At 43.4% G+C, this 19962-nt stretch overlaps 1 protein-coding gene across 1 annotated transcript; it reads right to left on the minus strand.

Annotated features, from left to right (window-relative positions):
- Positions 1 to 13460: 13460 nt before the first annotated feature.
- LOC119332818 (ADP-ribosylation factor 1-like) lies at positions 13461 to 19962 on the minus strand. The gene is made up of 6 exons (XM_037605960.1): positions 19884 to 19962; positions 19245 to 19313; positions 14458 to 14537; positions 14133 to 14261; positions 13723 to 13841; positions 13461 to 13623 (listed from the first exon to the last, which is right to left on the minus strand). The coding sequence occupies exons 1-6, from the start codon at positions 19960 to 19962 to the stop codon at positions 13461 to 13463; spliced, it is 639 nt and encodes a 212-aa protein (XP_037461857.1).

A 19962-nucleotide genomic window follows, 5' to 3' on the forward strand; every position in this document is an offset into this window, starting at 1 on the left:
CCTCCGTACTAGTCCTCATATACTTGATATGGTCAAGTATTTACAAGTAATCTTTGGAAAGGATCTTTGCGAACAATCTGTTCCGAATGACGCTGAGGGACAAGCACCCATGTGGAAGAAGAAATCTATATTTTGGGACCTACCCTATTGGAAAGACCTAGTGTTGGGGAACGTAGTAATTTCAAAAATTTTCTACGCACACGCAAGATCATGGTGATGCATAGCAACGAGAGGGGAGAGTGTTGTCTACGTACCCTCGTAGACCGACAGCGGAAGCATTATAACAACGCGGTTGATGTAGTCGTACGTCTTCACGGCCCGACCTATCAAGCACCGAAACTATGGCACCTCCGAGTTCTAGCACACGTTCAGCTCGATGACGATCCCCGGACTCCGATCCAGCAAAGCGTCGGGGAAGAGTTCTGTCAGCACGATGGCGTGGTGACGATCTTGATGTTCTACCGCCGCAGGGCTTTGCCTAAGCACCGCTACGATATGACCGAGGTGGAATATGGTGGAAGGGGGCACCGCACACGGCTAAGGAACGATCACGAAGATCAACTTGTGTCTATGGGGTGCCCCCACTCCTCCGTATATAAAGGGGGGAGGAGGAGAGGGCCGGCCAGGGGGAGGAGGCGCGCCCAAGGGGGGCAATCCTACTCCAAGTAGGTTTGCCCCGCCTTTCCTATTCCAACTAGGAGAAGGGGGGAAGGAGGAGGTGGAGAGAAGGAAGGAGAAGGGGGGCCGCCGCCCCCTTCCCTTGTCCTATTTAAATTGGGGCAAGGGGGGCCGCGCGCCACCTCTTGGCCTCCCTCTCTCCTTTCCACTAAGGCCCATAAGGCCCAATAGCTTCCCGGGGGGGGGGGGTCCGGTAACCCCCGGAACTCCGGTTTTATCCGAAACTTCTCCGAAACACTTCTGGTGTCCGAATATAGTCGTCTAATATATCAATCTTTATGTATCGACCATTTTGAGACTCCTCGTCATGTCCGTGATCACATCCGGGACCCCGAACAACCTTCGGTACATCAAAACATATAAACTCATAATGAAACTGTCATCGTAACGTTAAGCGTGCGGACCCTACGGGTTCGAGAACAATGTAGACATGACCGAGACACGTCTCCGGTCAATAACCAATAGCGGAACCTGGATGCTCATATTGGCTCCCACATATTCTACGAAGATCTTTATCGGTCAGACCGCATAACAACATATGTTGTTGCCTTTGTCATCGGTATGTTACTTGCCCGAGATTCGATCGCCGGTATCTCAATACCTAGTTCAATCTCGTTACCGGCAAGTCTCTTTACTCGTTCTATAATACATCATCTCGCAACTAACTCATTAGTTGCATTGCTTGCAAGGCTTAAGTGATGTGCATTACCGAGAGGGCCCAGAGATACCTCTCCGACAATCGGAGTGGCAAATCCTAATCTCGAAAGACGCCAACCCAACATGTACCTTTGGAGACACCTGTAGAGCTCCTTTATAATCACCCAGTTACGTTGTGACGTTTGGTAGCACACAAAGTGTTCCTCCGGTAAACGGGAGTTGCATAATCTCATAGTCATAGGAACATGTATAAGTCATGAAGAAAGCAATAGCAACATACTAAACGATCGTGTGCTAAGCTAACGGAATGGGTCATGTCAATCACATCATTCTCCTCATGATGTGATCCCGTTAATCAAATGACAACTCATGTCTATGGTTACGAAACATAATCATCTTCGATTAACAAGCTAGTCTTGTAGAGGCATACTAGTGACATATTGTTTGTCTATGTATTCACACATGTATTATGTTTCTGGTTAATACAATTCTAGCATGAATAATAAACATTTATCATGATATAAGGAAATAAATAATAACTTTATTATTGCCTCTAGGGCATATTTCCTTCAGTCTCCCACTTGCACTAGAGTCAATAATCTAGTTCACATGGCCATGTGATTTAACACTAATAGTTAACATCACCATGTGATTAACACCCATAGTTCACATTGTCATGTGACCAACACCCAAACATCGCTATGTGATTTACACCCAAGAGTACTAAGGTGTGATCATGTTTTGCTTGTGAGATAATTTTAGTCAACGGGTTTGTCACATTCAGATCCGTAAGTATTTTGCAAATTTCTATGTCTACAATGCTCTGCACGGAGCTACTCTAGCTAATAGCTCCCACTTTCAATATGTATCCAGATTGAGACTTAGAGTCATCTGGATCAGTGTCAAAAACTTGCATCGACGTAACCCTTTATGACGAACCTTTTGTAACCTCTATAATCGAGAAACATATCCTTATTCCAGTAAGGATAATTTTGACCGCTGTCCAGTGATCTACTCATAGATCACTATTGTACTCCCTTGCAAAAATTAGTGTAGGGTATACAATAGATCTGGTACACAGCATGTCATACTTTATAGAACCTATGGTCAAGGCATAGGGAATGACTTTCATTCTCTTTCTATCTTCTGTCGTGGTCGGGCTTTGAGTCTTACTCAATTTCACACCTTGTAACACAGGCAAGAAACTCCTTCTTTGACTGTTCCATTTTGAACTACTTCAAAAAACTTGTCAAGGTATATACTCATTGAAAAAACTTATCAAGCGTCTTGATCTATCTCTATAGATCTTGATGCTCAATATGTAAGCAGCTTCGCCGAGGTCTTTCTTTGAAAAACTCCTTTCAAACACTCCTTTATGCTTTGCAGAATAATTCTACATTATTTCTGATCAACAATATGTCATTCACATATACTTATCAGAAATGTTGTAGTGCTCCCACTCACTTTCTTGTAAATACAGGCTTCACCACAAGTCTGTATAAAACTATATGTTTTGATCAACTTATCAAAGCGTATATTCCAACTCCGAGATGCTTGCCCCAGTCCATAGATGGATCGCTGGAGCTTGCCCATTTTGTTAGCACCTTTAGGATAGACAAAACCTTCTGGTTGCATCATATACAACTCTTCTTTAATAAATCCATTAGGGAATGCAGTTTTGTTTATCCATTTGCCAGATTTCATAAAATGCGGCAGTCGCTAACATGATTCGGACAGACTTAAGCATAGATACGTGTGAGAGACTCTCATCGTAGTCAACACCTTGAACTTGTCGAAAACCTTTTTGCGACAATTCTAGCTTTGTAGATAGTAACGCTACTATCAGCGTCAGTCTTCCTTTTGAAGATCCATTTAATCTCAATGGCTCACCGATCATTGGGCAAGTCAATCAAAGTTCATACTTTGTTCTCATACATGGATCTCATCTCAGATTTCATGGCCTCAAGCCATTTCACGGAATCTGGGCTCATCATCGCTACCTCATAGTTCGTAGGTTCGTCATGGTCAAGTAACATGACCTCCAAAACAGGATTATCGTACCACTCTGGTGCGGACCTTACTCTGGTTGACCTACGAGGTTCGGTAGTAACTTGATCTGAAGTTACATGATCATCATCATTAGCTTCATTACTAATTGGTGTAGTAGTCACAGGAACAGATTTCTGTGATGAACTACTTTCCAATAAAGGAGAAGGTACAGTTACCTCATCAAGTTCTACTTTCCTCCCACTCACTTCTTTCGAGAGAAACTCCTTCTCTAGAAAGGATTCATTCTCAGCAACGAATATCTTGCCTTCAGATCTGTGATAGAAGGTGTACCCAACATTTTCTTTTGGGTATCCTATGAAGACGCACTTCTCCGATTTGGGTTTGAGCTTATCAGGTTGAAACTTTTTCACATAAGCATTGCAACCTCAAACTTTAAGAAACGACAACTTTGGTTTCTTGCCAAACCATAGTTCATAAGGCGTCGTCTCAACGGATTTTTATGGTGCCCTATTTAACGTGAATGCAGCTGTCTCTAATGCATAACCCCAAAACGATAGTGGTAAATCGGTAAGAGACATCATAGATTGCACTATATCCAATAAAGTACGGTTATGACGTTCGGACACACCATTATGCTGTGGTGTTCTAGGTGGGATGAGTTTGTGAAACTATTCCACATTGTTTTAATTGAAGACCAAACTCGTAACTCAAATATTTGTCTCCGCGATCAGATCGTAGAAACCTTATTTTCTTGTCACGATGATGTTCCACTTCACTCTGAATTTTTTTGAACTTTTCAAATGTTTCAGACTTATGTTTCATCAAGTAGATATACCCATATATGCTCAAATCATCTGTGAAGGTCAGAAAATAACGATACTTGCCGCAAGCCTTATCACTCATCGGACCTCATACATCAGTATGTAATATTTCCAATAAGTCAGTTGCTTGCTCCATTGTTCCGGAGAACGGAGTTTTAGTCATCTTGCCCATAAGGCATGGTTCGCAAGCATCAAGTGATTCATAATCAAGTGATTCCAAAATCCCATCAGCATGGAGTTTCTTCATGCGCTTTACACCAATATGACCTAAACGGCATTGCCACAAATAAGTTGCACTGTCATTATTAACTTTGCATCTTTTGGCTTCAATATTATGAATATGTGTATCACTACGATCGAGATCCAACGAACCATTTTCATTGGGTGTATAACCATAGAAGGTTTTATTCATGTAAACAGAACAACAATTATTGTCTAACTTACATGAATAACCGTATTGCAATAAACATGATCAAATCATATTCATGCTCAACGCAAACACCAAATAACACTTATTTAGGTTCAACACTAATCTCGAAAGTATAGGGAGTGTGCGATAATGATCATATCAATCTTGGAACTACTTCCAACACACATCGTCATCTCACCCTCAACTAGTCTCTATTTATTCTGCAACTCCCGTTTCGAGTTACTACTCTTAGCAACTGAACCAGTATCAAATACCGAGGGGTTGCTACGAACACTAGTAAAATACACATCAATAATCTATATATCAAATATACCTTTGTTCACTTTGCCATCCTTCTTATCCGCCAAATACTTGGGGTAGTTCTGCTTCCAGTGATTAGTCCCTTTGCAGTAGAAGCACTTAATCTCAGGCTTAGATCCAGACTTGGGCTTCTTCACTTGATCAGCAACTTGCTTGCCGTTCTTCTTGAAGTTCCCCTTCTTCCCTTTGCCCTTTACTTGAAACTAGTGATCTTTTCAACCATCAACACTTGATGTTTTTCTTCATTTCTACCTTCGTCGATTTCAACATCACGAAGAGCTTGGGAATTGTTTTCGTCATCCCTTGCATACTATAGTTCATCACGAAGTTCTACTAACTTGGTGATGGTGACTAGAGAATTCTGTCAATCACTATTTTATCTGGAAGATTAACTCCCACTTGATTCAAGTGATTGTAGTACCCAAACAATCTGAGCACATGCTCACTGCTTGAGCTATTCTCCTCCATCTTTTAGCTACAGAACTTGTTGGAGACTTCATATCTCTAAACTCGGGTATTTGCTTGAAATATTAACTTCAACTCCTGGAACATCTCATATGTTCCGTGGCGTTCAAAACAATTTTTGAAGTCCCGATTCTAAGCCGTAAATCATGGTGCACTTAACTATCAAGTAGTCATCATACTGAGCTTTTGTCAAAACGTTCATAACGTCTGCATCTGCTCCTGCAATAGGTTTTTCACCAAGCGGTGCATCAAGGACATAATTCTTCTGTGCAGCAATGAGGATAAACCTCAGATCACGGACCTAGTCCGCATCATTGCTACTATCTTCTTTGAACTTTGTTTACTCTAGGAACATATATAAAACATAGGGAAGCAACAACGCGAGCTATTGATCTACAACATATATATGCTAATACTACCAGGACTAAGTTCATGATAAATTGAAGTTCAATTAATCATATTTCTTAAGAACTCCCACTTAGACAGACATCCCTCTAATCCTCTAAGCGATCACGTGATCCAAATCAACTAAACCATAACCGATCATCACGTGAAATGGAGTAGCTTTCAATGGTGAACATCACTATGTTGATCATATCTACTATATGATTCACGCTCGACCTTTCGGTCTCAGTGTTCCGAGGCCATATCTACATATGCTAGGCTCGTCAAGTTTAACCTGAGTATTCTGCGTGTGCAAAACTGGCTTGCACCCGTTGTAGATGGACGTAGAGCTTATCACACCCGATCATCACGTGGTGTCTGGGCACGACGAACTTTGGCAATGGTGCATACTCAGGGAGAACACTTTTATCTTGAAATTTAGTGAGAGATCATCTTATAATGCTACCGTCAATCAAAGCAAGATAAGATGCATAAAAGATAAACATCACATGCAATCAATATAAGTGATATGATATGGCCATCATCATCTTGTGCTTGTGATCTCCATCTCCGAAGCACCTCCATGATCACCATCATCACCGGCGCGACACCTTGATCTCCATCGTAGCATCATTGTCGTCTTGCCAATCTTATGCTTCTACGACTATCGCTACCGCTTAGCGATAAAGTAAAGCATTACAGGGCGATTGCATTGCATACAATAAAGCGACAACCATATGGCTCCTGCCAGTTGCCGATAACTCGGTTACAAAACATGATCATCTCATACAATAAAATTTAGCATCATGTCTTGACCATGTCACATCACAACATGCCCTGCAAAAACAAGTTAGGCGTCCTCTACTTTGTTGTTGCAAGTTTTACGTGGCTGCTACGGGCTTAGCAAGAACCGTTCTTACCTACGCATCAAAACCACAACGATAGTTTGTCAAGTTAGTGCTGTTTTAACCTTCGCAAGGACCGGGCGTAGCCACACTCGGTTCAACTAAAGTTGGAGAAACTGACACCCGCCAGCCACCTGTGTGCAAAGCACATCGGTAGAACCAGTCTCGCGTAAGCGTACGTGTAATGTCGGTCCGGGCCGCTTCATCCAACAATACCGCCGAACCAAAGTATGACATGCTGGTAAGCAGTATGACTTATATCGCCCACAACTCACTTGTGTTCTACTTGTGCATATGACACCTACGCATAAAACCAGGCTCGGATGCCACTGTTGGGGAACGTAGTAATTTCAAAATTTTCCTATGCACACGCAAGATCATGATGATGCATAGCAACGAGAGGGGAGAGTGTTGTCTACGTACCGTCGTAGACCGACAGCGGAACTATTATAACAACACGGTTGATGTAGTCATACGTCTTCACGGCCCGACCGATCAAGCACCGAAACTACGTCACATCCGAGTTCTAGCACACGTTCAGCTCGATGACGATCCCCGGACTCCGATCCAGCAAAGCGTCGGGGAAGAGTTCTGTCAGCACGATGGCGTGGTGACGATCTTGATGTTCTACCGCCGCAGGGCTTTGCCTAAGCACCGCTACGATATGACCGAGGTGGAATATGGTGGAAGGGGGCACCGCACACGGCTAAGGAACGATCACGAAGATCAACTTGTGTCTATGGGGTGCCCCCCTCCTCCGTATATAAAGGGGGGAGGAGGAGAGGGCTGGCCAAGGGGAGGAGGTGCGCCCAAGGGGGGCAATCCTACTCCAAGTAGGTTTGCCCCCCTTTCCTATTCCAACTAGGAGAAGGGGGGAAGGAGGAGGTGGAGAGAAGGAAGGAGAAGGGGGCCCGCCGCCCCCTTCCCTTGTCCTATTCGGATTGGGGCAAGGGGGGGCCGCGCGCCACCTCTTGGCCTCCCTCTCTACTTTCCACTAAGGCCCATAAGGCCCAATAGCTTCCCAGGGGGGGGGGGGTTCCGGTAACCCCCGGAACTCCGATTTTATCCAAAACTTCTCCGGAACACTTCCGGTGTCCGAATATAGTCGTCCAATATTTCAATCTTTATGTCTCGACCATTTCGAGACTCCTCGTCATGTCCGTGATCACATTCGGGACTCTGAACAACATTGGTACATCAAAACATATAAACTCATAATGAAACTATCATCGTAACGGTAAGCGTGCGGACCCTACGGGTTCGAGAACAATGTAGACATGACCGAGACACGTCTCCGGTCAATAACCAATAGCGGAACCTGGATGCTCATATTGGCTCCCACATATTCTACGAAGATCTTTATCGGTCAGACCGCATAACAACATACATTGTTCCCTTTGTCATCGGTATGTTACTTGCCCGAGATTCGATCGTCGGTATCTCAATACCTAGTTCAATCTCGTTACCGGCAAGTCTCTTTACTCGCTCTATAATACATCATCTCGCAACTAACTCATTAGTTGCATTGCTTGCAAGGCTTAAGTGATGTGCATTACCGAGAGGGCCCAGAGATACCTCTCCGACAATCGGAGTGACAAATCCTAATCTCGAAATACGCCAACCCGACATGTACCTTTGGAGACACCTATAGAGCTCCTTTATAATCACCCAGTTACATTGTGACGTTTGGTAGCACACAAAGTGTTCCTCCGGTAAACGGGAGTTGCATAATCTCATAGTCATAGGAACATGTATAAGTCATGAAGAAAGCAATAGCAACATACTAAACGATTGTGTGCTAAGCTAACGGAATGGGTCATGTCAATCACATCATTCTCCTAATGATGTGATCCCGTTAATCAAATGACAACTCAGTTCTATGGTTAGGAAACATAACCATCTTCGATTAACGAGCTAGTCTTGTAGAGGCATACTAGTGACATATTGTTTGTCTATGTATTCACACATGTATTGTGTTTCTGGTTAATACAATTCTAGCATGAATAATAAACATTTATCATGATATAAGGAAATAAATAATAACTTTATTATTGCCTCTAGGGCATATTTCCTTCACCTAGAGGTCCGTTCTGCAATCGACGTGATGCACGTCATGAAGAACGTTTGTGTGAACCTGCTAGGCTTCTTGGGCATGTATGGGAAGACAAAAGATACACCGAAGGCACGGGAGGACGAGCAACGTGTGAACAAAAAAGACGGCATGCATCCAAAGCAGTATCAAGGTCCTGCCAGCTATGTTCTTACCAAAGTAGAGAAGGAAATCTTCTTTGAATGCCTGCTCAGTATCAAGGTCCCGTCTGGCTTCTCGTCGGATATAAAGGGAATAATAAATATGGCAGAGAAAAAAATTCAAGAAACTAAAGTCTCATGACTGCCACGTGATTATGACGCAACTGCTTCCGGTTGCATTGAGGGGATTCTACCAGAAAATGTTTGATTAGGCATTGTGAAGCTATGTGCATTCCTCAATGCAATTTGTCATAAGGTAATCGATCCAGAAATCCTACCAAGGTTACAGAATGATTTGGTCCAATGTCTTATCAGTTTCGAGTTGGTGTTCCCGCCATCCTTCTTAAATATTATGACGCACGTAGAAAGTGCAACTAATCGCCAGGTGGTTTTGGTAATTCATAACAACATATAGCTCATTGAACTAATATCCCTTCAAGTTGATTATTTCAGAAAGTTCAATGATAGTCATGGCATGGACTAGAGATGTGGACCCCTCAAAATGCTAAGGACAAATATTGGCAAAGCTTAAGACTCTTCATTTCTATTTTAGTGATCGAAGATCACATTGAGTCCATAGGAAAAGCCAATACTATTAAAAGGGGATGAGGTGTTGCTTAATGGTCTACTTGCTCAAAATGCTTAGTGGTATGCTCCAAAAACCTCAACCACTTTCTCAAATTCCAAATATGTCCTAAACTCAAAGTCAAACTCGGCCTCACCGATTTGATCCATCCGGCACCACCGAGTTCACTTGACATAGCCATAGCTAGAAACCCTAATCAGTTCGGTCCCACCGAGTTCGCAATGTAAACTTGTAAGTGCATCTAGTGCCACCCCTAGTTGGTTTTGGAGTATTGACGACAAACCTAGTTGAGGGACTAATGTGTTTGTGAGAATTGCAGGAAAACACAGGTAGAGGTCCCTCATTGATTCGGCTTTACTACCAGAGATGACCCCTAAAAATGTATGAAGACATTGAAGACAAAGGTGGTATATGAAGATATTCACATTGAAGACTATGACAAAAGAAAACACGTTATGAAGCCTATGGAGCTCGAAGACTTAGATCTTTCGTAGTTCTTTTTCTTTTGTGTTGAGTCATAGGAACCACCGTACTGTTAAGTGGGGTCCAGGAGAACCAGTCAGAATGACTGAAGTGATGCCTAAATCAAAAAACCTATGTCTTCGAGCGAAGACAATGAGAGCGAATCTTGTCCAGAGCCGGATAAGTCAGCTTTGCTTGCAGCCCAAGCAAAGTTGCCATGAGAGTTTGAAATCTGACCATTGAGACACGTGTCAGTTCCTTAGTGACCCAGGGTCATTTCGGACAAATCAGGTCGGGTTGCCAAGTGGCTATAAATAGCCCACCCCCACAACCATAAATGGTCGGCTGCTCAGATTTCAGTGCACGGCTTTTGTCATTTGAGAGCAACCCACCTCGAAGCCTTTGAGAGAAAATTCCTAGTGAGGAGAAAACCCCTAACCACCCAGAGCCAGAGCAAATTGGGCATCACTTGAGTCTTCTTGTCTGCGTGATCTGAAGACTTATTACACTTGAGGACTGTGAATCCTCCAGACGGTTAGGCGTCGCGTTCAGAGCATCCAAGAGACATTGTGGATTGCCAGTGAACGAAGTTTGTGAAGGTTTGGGAGTCTACCTTGAAGACTTACCAGAGTGATTGGGCGAGGACTAAGTGACCTTAGCTCAAGGAGAATACAGTGAGGACTTGGTGTCCTGGACTGTGCGTTCAGGACTGGGTGTCCGGGACTGTGTGTCCTAAGGTTTAAATACCTAGCCGCTCCAACCAGACGTACAGTTGTCACAGCAACTGGAACTGGTCCAACATATCATTGTCTTCAACGAGTCACTGGTTTCATCTTCACTTCCTTTTCTTACTGTTACACATTGTGAAGCCATTGCATGCTTGCTTTATCTCTTGTCTCCACAACGTGTATGTATGAACTGTTTGGCTTCATAACTTCTTCCTACCTGATCCTTATTACACTGCAGTTGTTTGTCATTGTACTTCCACTCTATTGAATACATGATCATGGCTGGCCTAGTGTAATCTAACTTCCGCTGCATAGTAAAAGGCATAATCTTCGCTGTTTGTCTTCATAACTCTCACGTTTTGAAGACTTTCATAAAAATCGCCTATTCACCCCCCCTCTAGTCGATATAACGCACTTTCAAAACTCCCTGTTTCCCTTCGTAAGGTTTTGGTCTTACCGAAATGAGCGATCGGTCCCACCGAGTTTGCCTGACCAATTCTCTGTTAACTTATTGCTGAAATCGGTCTCACCGAGTTCATGCAATCGGTCACACCAAGATGAGGTTTTGCCCTAACCCTAGCACATCGGTCCCACCAAGTTGATCATGTCGGTCCCACCGAGATTCATAACATTCAGATTTTGAACTAAATCGGTCTCACGGAGTTCTCCTATTCGGTCCGACTGAATTGGCTCAAATGTGTGTAACGGTTGGATTTTGTGTGGAGGCTAGATATACCCCTCCACCCTCCTCTCCTTTTGAGAGAGAGCCATCAAAACGTGCCTACACTTCCACTACTCATTTTCTGAGAGAGAACCACCTACTCATGTGTTGATACCAAGACATTCCAATCCTACCAGAAGAATCTTGATCTCTAGCCTTCCCCAAGTTGCTTTCCACTCAAACCTTCTTTCCACCATATCCAAATCTGTGAGAGAGAGTTGAGTGTTGGGGGGACTATAATTTCAAGCACAAGAGCAAGGAGTTCATCATCAACACACCATCTATTATCTTTTGGAGAGTGGTGTCTCCTAGATTGGTTAGGTGTCACTTGGGAGCCTCCAACAAGATTGTGGAGTGAACCAAGAAGTTTGTAAGGGCAAGGAGATCACCTACTTTGTGAAGATCTACCCGAGTGAGGAAAGTCCTTCGTGGGCGATGGCCATGGTGGGATAGACAAGATTGCTTCTTCATGGACCATTTGTGGGTGGAGCCCTCCATGGACTCGCGCAGCCGTTAACCTTCGTGGGTTGAAGTCTCCATCAACGTGGACGTACGATAGCACCACCTATCGGAACCACGGCAAAACTCTCCGTGTCTACATTGCATTTGCCCTTCCAAACCCTTCCCTTTACCTTTAGGAGCCCCGACCACCATTTCCACCGCTTCCTCAGCATTGCCATCGTCCATCTACACCGCATTGTCATTGCCAGCATCCACCATATGCCCTCCTGGTCATCGTTGTGCAGAAAAATGGTGGCCGGTGCCATCACGATTGGTGCCTAGTTAGCAAGAGCTGTGACATACCTATACTTGGCCCATCTATAGCTCTTTGACCTAGGTCGGCTGACACGGCCTCATCCCCCGTCCACAGTCGTGTGTCCACTGCCATAGCGCATGAAGATGGTGGAGCATGAAGATTGGACCCACATATGAAGCTGGAGCATGAAGATGCTCAACGTCAAGACTGGACACTGGCAGCGCAGCAAGGCATGCTAGCGAGCTAAGAGGGCTAGAGGGATTGTGGCATTCACGCGCACGGTAGTCATTCTCGCAACAATGGTAGCACCAAAGAGGATCTTTGTACCTGGTGCCTATGAGTGAGGCATCCGCAATACCTTCCAAACAGCCAAGCCGGGATGGGTGAGGGGGCAAAGAAGGGGCCGGTGATGCCGGACGGCGCAGATTGCACCGGGGCAACACCCCTTGCCAACCACCGCACGCCTCCTCCTCGAGGGTGCGACTCAGCTGGGATTTTGGTAGCCGGCGGCGTCATCATTGCCAACTCCTCCTCGTCGATGTCATCATCCTCGCATACGAGGGAGGCCGCGGCAGCTTCGGATCCGGTCATGGTGCCTAAAGCAGAGGTTCGACGTAACAGATCTGGGTAGCGGTAGCAGGAAACACGCACCAGCGGCAAGCGGGGTCGCTAGAGCCCCATTCAACCATCTTGTTCCCTTGCTGGCTTGGGGAGTTGCTTGTCGTCACCGGATCTCCCTAGAGGTCGATGAGTGTGAGTGTGTGTGTGTGGGGGGGGTGGAGTTCCTCGTCTGGCAGGATTCCAGGTAGGCGGGGCGGGAGCGGGTGATTCAGGGTGGACGGGAGGCAGACGTCGGGGAGGTTTAGCGGAATGGAGGTGGCAAGCAGGGGGGAACACGGGCAGAGCTGCCGAGGTTAAGCAAGCCCTCACGCGAGTGCTTTTGTGATTGCGTCATGTTAGTTGCCTCAACAGGGATGTATTATGTTAGTTGCGTCATGTGAGCACCTGAGATGGCATCATTTTCACTACATCCGAAAGGTTATCCTTTTGTGTACATTCAATCATTCATACAACAACATTCGTCCATCAGTAACAGTGTGATAACAGCTTCAAAGATCAAGCTTTCAAAGAAATGTCAACATTCAGACATCATTTTAACATGCCTATATATTCCAGTCATTTGTCCAGCAACTAGTATAGGTATCAAAATCCCGGCTTCTGCCAACCCACTCAGGCCTTCATTACTAAGAATGTTGTGAGGAAAACATCACTTGTTAGTGTACGGAGTCATGCATCATTTTTAACATCAAAATATTGAAGCTATGCTACTTAGAGGGAAATCTTGATTCGTACTTAAATGCCATTTAGGAGTGAAAATGCAAATTACCTTGTAGGCTAAACTCTTGTTGAGCCAGTCCAACCCATCATACATGCCTTCCCCAGTTGCAGCGGAACACAAATAAACTCTCCTGCAATAGAATGAGAAGTATACAAGACCAAGTTTATCAGCAATTCTTCTCCAACTAGCAGCAAAATATCATCTAGGTTAACCATCTAGGGTCAAATACCAGCATCGCCGACGCAAAGGCAAAAGGCCAAGCTTATCTATTATTTCAGCAACACTCATGGAATTCAGAAGATCTTGCTTGTTAGCAAAAACAAGCAACACAGCATCGCGCAGCTCATCCTAGTAACAATTAACAACATACATTAACTTCGCACACAGACATGAATACAATAAGAAAAAGAATGATTTATTATCATAAGGTGTGAAATATATATAGCGAGTTTTCTTCACTATTTTAGATTTCTCAGTTTTTTTCTAGCCTTCGCTCTTTTCATATAAAAATTGGAGTGGAATCTTTTCCCAATGTTTTCTGTATTAGAAAAACAAGATGTACCATGCGCAGTAAGATAAGATACATCATTCTGTCATGTTTCCCAAATTACTCCGAATGTAATGTCGAATGGCACTTGCCTCATTCAGCATTCTGTGGAGCTCTGGTCTCGCCTCAGCAATATGATCTCTGTCGTTGCCGTTAACAACAAAGATAAGGCCCTGCTGAGCGTCTGGGCAGTAATTCCTCCAAGCAATCATACGCCTCCCCTATTTTGGAAATGAGATAGATAAATGATTAGCATATCTCTACATAAACGATAATCTTAGTGAGACTTGTCAAGGAAATTAATGCTTTACTAACCGCAATCAGGTGATTATCATTTTACTTGTATGACCACAAACAAGGAAACAATAACAAAGGAGAAGCAATGATAAGTGTGAGGCAAGAAGAAGAAAAGAGTACGAACACCACCATGTCATGGCCACCGACATCCCAAGAAGAGATGATGCAGGTGTCATCCTCTGATTTCTTCACGTGGAACCCTGCGTTGTGTAGACAAAATGTCAAAAAATGCTTCCATCAGTGATGTAATCCTACTTGTGCCTCCCAACCAAAACGAGACAAATAATGAGTAAGAAAGCCCAAGCATTAACAACTGCCATCCTGCATGTATATCTATTATAGTAGTATAATTATTAATATAAGAAGAGGCAACACAGACTAAAATATTTGCTCAGTTGATCATAGAATTTTTAACGGCAAAGACATAAGAATTAATAATGTAAAAGATCCAGCGAGCTCAAGAACCAATCTCCCTCCCTCAAGATCTTCACTGAACCCAATCGCCTCTCTCTCCCTCTTCTGTACCACCGTGCCAGGCGAGTTAGGGTTACTAAATTTCGCTCTATCTCTCTCAATCTTGTACCAACCGAGCGTCGACTCACTCAAATACATAGGATTGATCTGCTTTTTTGGACTTTCTAGCAGCAGCCTGCCGCCGTAACGTCTGAAGAGTGCCTCAATTTTGATTTTGGTAGTGGTGGCTCTTTGTGAGTGCATTGGTGACTCAATCTACTGTCGCCGCTAACCATCTGCAGCAACTCAAGGACCTTGGTATGTTTGCTTCTTCCTTTATCCATGTGTTAAGGTCATTTTTGTTCTTATAATTTCGTCCACACCTTTCCCTCCAATTTGTTTAAACAAGTGGCCTGGAGATGAGCATGAGCAATGTTGTTCTACTTGACTGAAAAGGCATGCTTTTGTTGATTCAGAATTGGAATAGTGTGTTCTGAGCACCAAATTTACGTACGAGCTGCAAGTATATTTGTACAATCTTCATGTCAATTACAAGGGATGTACTTTCTGTTTTCATGCAGGTTAGTAACCATGGCTTACAGAATGTCGGTGTTCCTTATATTCTATTTGCAAAACCTCATATATTGGAGGTTCCTATAATCGATTCGAAAAACATGCTACATGAACACATAACACTAGCTATAGGTAGTAGCTGCTAACTTGTGTCTTGTCTTGTGCGACTGACTGATGTTTGTTTTAAAATGACTGATCATCATTGTCGAGGAATTACTAAGTACTCATATATTACTATTAATATGTTCTGTAGTTACAAAAACTTTTTAGCTGACTACGTCGAGCCAGAACAAATATGTATCCCCACTGTTGCATCGCTACTTCTCTAGTAGTGAATTTCCTTTGTATTCTAAAAATGTGATACTTTGGAATCTGTGTTTTATTTGTAGCAAACCCTTTATAGAGGATAATGCAATGTTACTTTATCATGGTTTTATAGTTGTTCCAGAACTGACTATTCGCTACTATTCAGTTTCAAGACCATCTTGCACGCTCCAACAATATTTTGCCTTTGATCAGCACGGAATGTCAAGAATCACCCCCCTTTGCAGCTTCACCAGGCTTCAAACCGATTAGTTGGAGGCATGAACTAGGTCATCAAAGAATCGGGAGCCCATGCTGATGAAATGTGACTGGGTAATCTTCAGAGGAGTCATCTTCATGTCTCCCAAGATGACAGCTGATGAAACTAATAATTTCACCTCTCGTGCTAGTCCTGATCTGGTCACTCTAGCTTTGTATTTTTGGCACCATCTAATCGGCAAGAATGTACATTTGTTAAAAAAATATGCGAGCTTTTTGTAGTTTATATGGGTGCTTGTGATACAATTTATGTGGATGCTTGTGTTGTTCCAATGTGAAAAATGTGATGTTCTTGCATGGAAGAATCTATAGAAAATGTGTTCAGAGATCTCTTGGTAGTTATTCGTAATGATTTTTATTTGGTATTGATTTTAGCAGGACAACAATGAAAAGTAATTCCCATGGTAAAGTGGTCAGATGGTCAGCAAAATTATATATTTAGATTAGATGATGGCATACTTCCAGAAAATAGGCCCTGTAGCTTTTCATGTGATTCAAGAAATGCAATTCATAGGAGGCTAGAAAAGTCTCGACAGGTCATTAAACAAAACTAAACTCCAGGCTCCAGACTCAAGAGTACCACTCCAGGCTAGATAAGGTAATCTGATCCTAGGCAGGCTTCCCAAGAATCACCACAGGAAGCTCAAAATCACTCCATCAAATGTTGCAAAACAGAAGCTCTTTGGTTCACTTGCAAAACAACATCATGCCAATTTTATCAGGTGCTATGCACGAAATTTATTTTATTTTGCCAAAATCGGCAATGAGCAATCATGCAACAGTTACATAAGCTGATACAAGAGCTCGTCCATTCAATTCTATAAGGTGCTATGCACGACTTAAAACAAAAGCTCGGTCAAACAAATATATAAATGAAGATGAGACATGCCTTCGTATACAATATACAACAAAGTAGCACTGCTACTTGAAAAGCAGTAGAGATTTTCATACATCTTAAATGTTACATATTCTACTGAGTTTTCATCAATTCACTGCTGCAAAACATTCATCCAGCTGCAAATATGCCTGAAAATAAGACATAATATTATCAATCATATTTCTTGATGGGAAATTATGAAGAGAAGCAGGCGTTCCACGCCTAAACAGGCGATCTCGGTGAACTTTTGCAAATTACATTTCCAAGTTTGCACTGCATCAACATAGATAAATTGTACACTTATAACACAAATCATGGTGATGGTTACCTTAATACGATTACATAACTTGCTGCATATATTTGGCATGGCAAATTCACTTCTTACATACGGCCCATTTTGCACTGGATCAATCAAAGTGCCTAAACGATAGAAGCTCATGCACTCGACGTGAAAAAAGAAACTTACACAAAACGGAAGACTGGTAGTTCTTTTTGGCGTGTTGTAGGTATTTCCATCATTTCTGACGAACCGGATCGTGCCCCTAGCAATTTAAGGTAAAAAATCTGTCAAGTGACAAAACAGTGTGCCATACATAACAATGCAACAAATTAATTACCACGGGAAAGCTGCTGACATCATCTTCAATTCCAATTGCCGTAGTTGACCCAATATTTAGAGCAGCACTTGCCATTGACTCCATGGTTACCTATTTTCATGCAAATAAAATGACAAAACATCACATACATGTTCAAAAGTACAGGACTGGAGTAACCTATAACTAAGCAGCACACATCAAGATTTTTACATCAGAGAAAAGCAACAATGTGTTTGCGGGAAGACAAATTGGGAAAAATTATTAACTAGTAATGCCATAGAAAGTTCAACTCGACATTTTAAAGGCCCTTTCCATTCAATTTGAACAAATTTAAGTGGATAAAAAACATCTCAACTCACTTCAGGACAGACCCCCTCATCGATTTCATGACATACATGTCAAGAACATCACATGAACAACTAGTAACTAACATAATGTCACCATGTACGCAGGCTCCCAGGTAATCATTTGATCACATACACGTCAAGTTGCTTCATGTACAAACCTTAACTACAAAATTAGCAAGCGTCATAAAAATTGTATGCAAATCAGAATATATCCCATCATCTATTTTTCCACTATCGGCTTAAATTAGTGGCAAAAAAAATTCCCATTAAAACTGCAGGTTGCACATCGATTCAGTGCTCATAATAGTCAGTTTCCAAAATGCCACTGGATTCAAACAAATCTGGTTAACTGAAGGATTGGAAAAATAGACCGCTCATGGATAACAGAAGAACAACATTTGGTGCTCATACCATGGATCCTTTAGCAGTAAAAAGATGATGGATGGCTCCTAATCAGCCACATCGTCGATATGCCGGGAGCTACGTACAGCGCCGCGTCGCTAGGTAGACGCAATCGCGGCGAGCCGTTGACGGACCACATGATTTGGGGCACTGGTGCTTCAACGCTTGAAGCTGGAGAGAGAGGGGGGGGGGCTCTTAACCCTACCTTGCGGCGGCGGCGGCGGCAGCTGTGCTGGTACAGGAGATGAAAGGGAAGAGGAACGAATTGATTGTGGGGGAGGTCAATTCGCTCGATTTAACTGCACTACAAGGACCATTTTACAAATGTACTAGGAGGCCCATCTTTTAAGCGATCCGGTCCCTGCTTTTTGCATCCAATGGCCCATATATCGCTGGTGCAACCAGTTCCCTCGTTTCACCGGATACTTTCTCGTTTGAGTCGGCTCACCAAAAGCGTTTGCGATGTGATTCCTGATTCTTGAATGAGTTTGCTTTAGATCTCTCGAATGAGAGTAGACAGTATGAACTGAAAACAGTAGAGATGAATTTAAGAATGCCGTCCAATTCCAAGAAAATCTCTGAGCTGCTTGAGAACTAATGATGTATTTACTTTGAACTTAGCATGTACTAAGTCAGATGCATGTAACAGTTTTGAATTCATAAATAGCTGGCCATTCATTTGTCCTCGGTCTGAAGTCTAAACACTTGCCACAAAGAGCAGAGGACAGAGTCCCAGCTATCTATATCTATACCTACATAATAATAATAATAATAATAATAATAATAATAATAATAATAATAATAATAATAATATCTAGTGAAGCATATAAATGACTCGGTACAATCTCCTCGTGTCTCTTGTACAAGATGAATTAAGCTGTCTCGGCTAGCTGTACGTGACTAAGCTAGTTGCATGCAGACGTGATTCATCAAAGAGGTAAGCACGCAGAAGCTTCTGAACCAACAATTACTTAGTTCAGTGAGCTGGCCAAGTTTTCCACCCATATACGCGGGCAAAAAAATAACTTATTACGCCTTAATTGTCTCGATCAAAAAAACTTGATGCACGCAGCTCACCAGACCAGGAATTTTTTTCAGAGATCTTCACATTTTGTAGCTTCAGGTCGTGCTTCTGAGGCAGCTCTGCTGAACCAAATAGCGAAGGCAGAATGCAATAGATATCACGTCAATTCTTGATTTCTCAGGGCCTATGTAGAGAGTAAGAAAGATGGGTGAAGAATAGGTTCATTTCGCGGTCGGTCGGTGAGAAGGACTTCACAATGGAGAAAGCTAACATTCTATGGGCTACTGCAAGGGCCGGCCACCGTTGCTCTTCTTGTCCACGCTCATCTTAATTTAAGGCTCGGGGGCAGCGGTCCGCTCAGCTTTGCACATAGCTCGACCACTGGTTGGGACCCACGGAAAACACTTAGAAACCCATCGGTCCGGCGGGCGTGTCTTCTCTGATTCTCGATGGCATCATGTGGCGTCGCTCCGGCGCGCCGCCTGAGGGCCCTAGTCTGACTATTTAAGCCGGACACTGGCACCCAAACCATACCCTGCCCCATTTCCTTCCACTCCCATCCACCGCCGCCACATTCCAATCAACTCATCATCCGCCGCTAGCCATGCCCCGACGTCGAATCAAACGGCGGCTGGAGCTGCTTGAGTAGATCCGGGCTAGGCGCGGAACCCTAATTCATAGTCGGCCTATACCTCCATACTCGCTGCAGCCAGAGGAGTAGGAGGAGCTGGAGGAGGAGGAGGAGCAACAGGAGGAGCAGGATGGGGCCAT

This window comes from Triticum dicoccoides, chromosome 7A (assembly GCF_002162155.2).
Source record: "Triticum dicoccoides isolate Atlit2015 ecotype Zavitan chromosome 7A, WEW_v2.0, whole genome shotgun sequence".
Lineage (NCBI taxonomy): Eukaryota > Viridiplantae > Streptophyta > Magnoliopsida > Poales > Poaceae > Triticum > Triticum dicoccoides.

Bases quoted from the DNA above. Each gene is read 5' to 3' on its own strand.
- LOC119332818 (XM_037605960.1), bottom strand. From the start codon at position 19,962: ATGGCCCCATCCTGCTCCTCCTGTTGCTCCTCCTCCTCCTCCAGCTCC. The intron at 14,538-19,244 runs GTGAGCTGCGTG...TACACAACGCAG, and splicing joins TGAAAAAAATTCCTGGTCTG to GGTTCCACGTGAAGAAATCA. The intron at 13,842-14,132 runs GCAAGTGCCATT...AATTGTTACTAG, and splicing joins TCCACAGAATGCTGAATGAG to GATGAGCTGCGCGATGCTGT.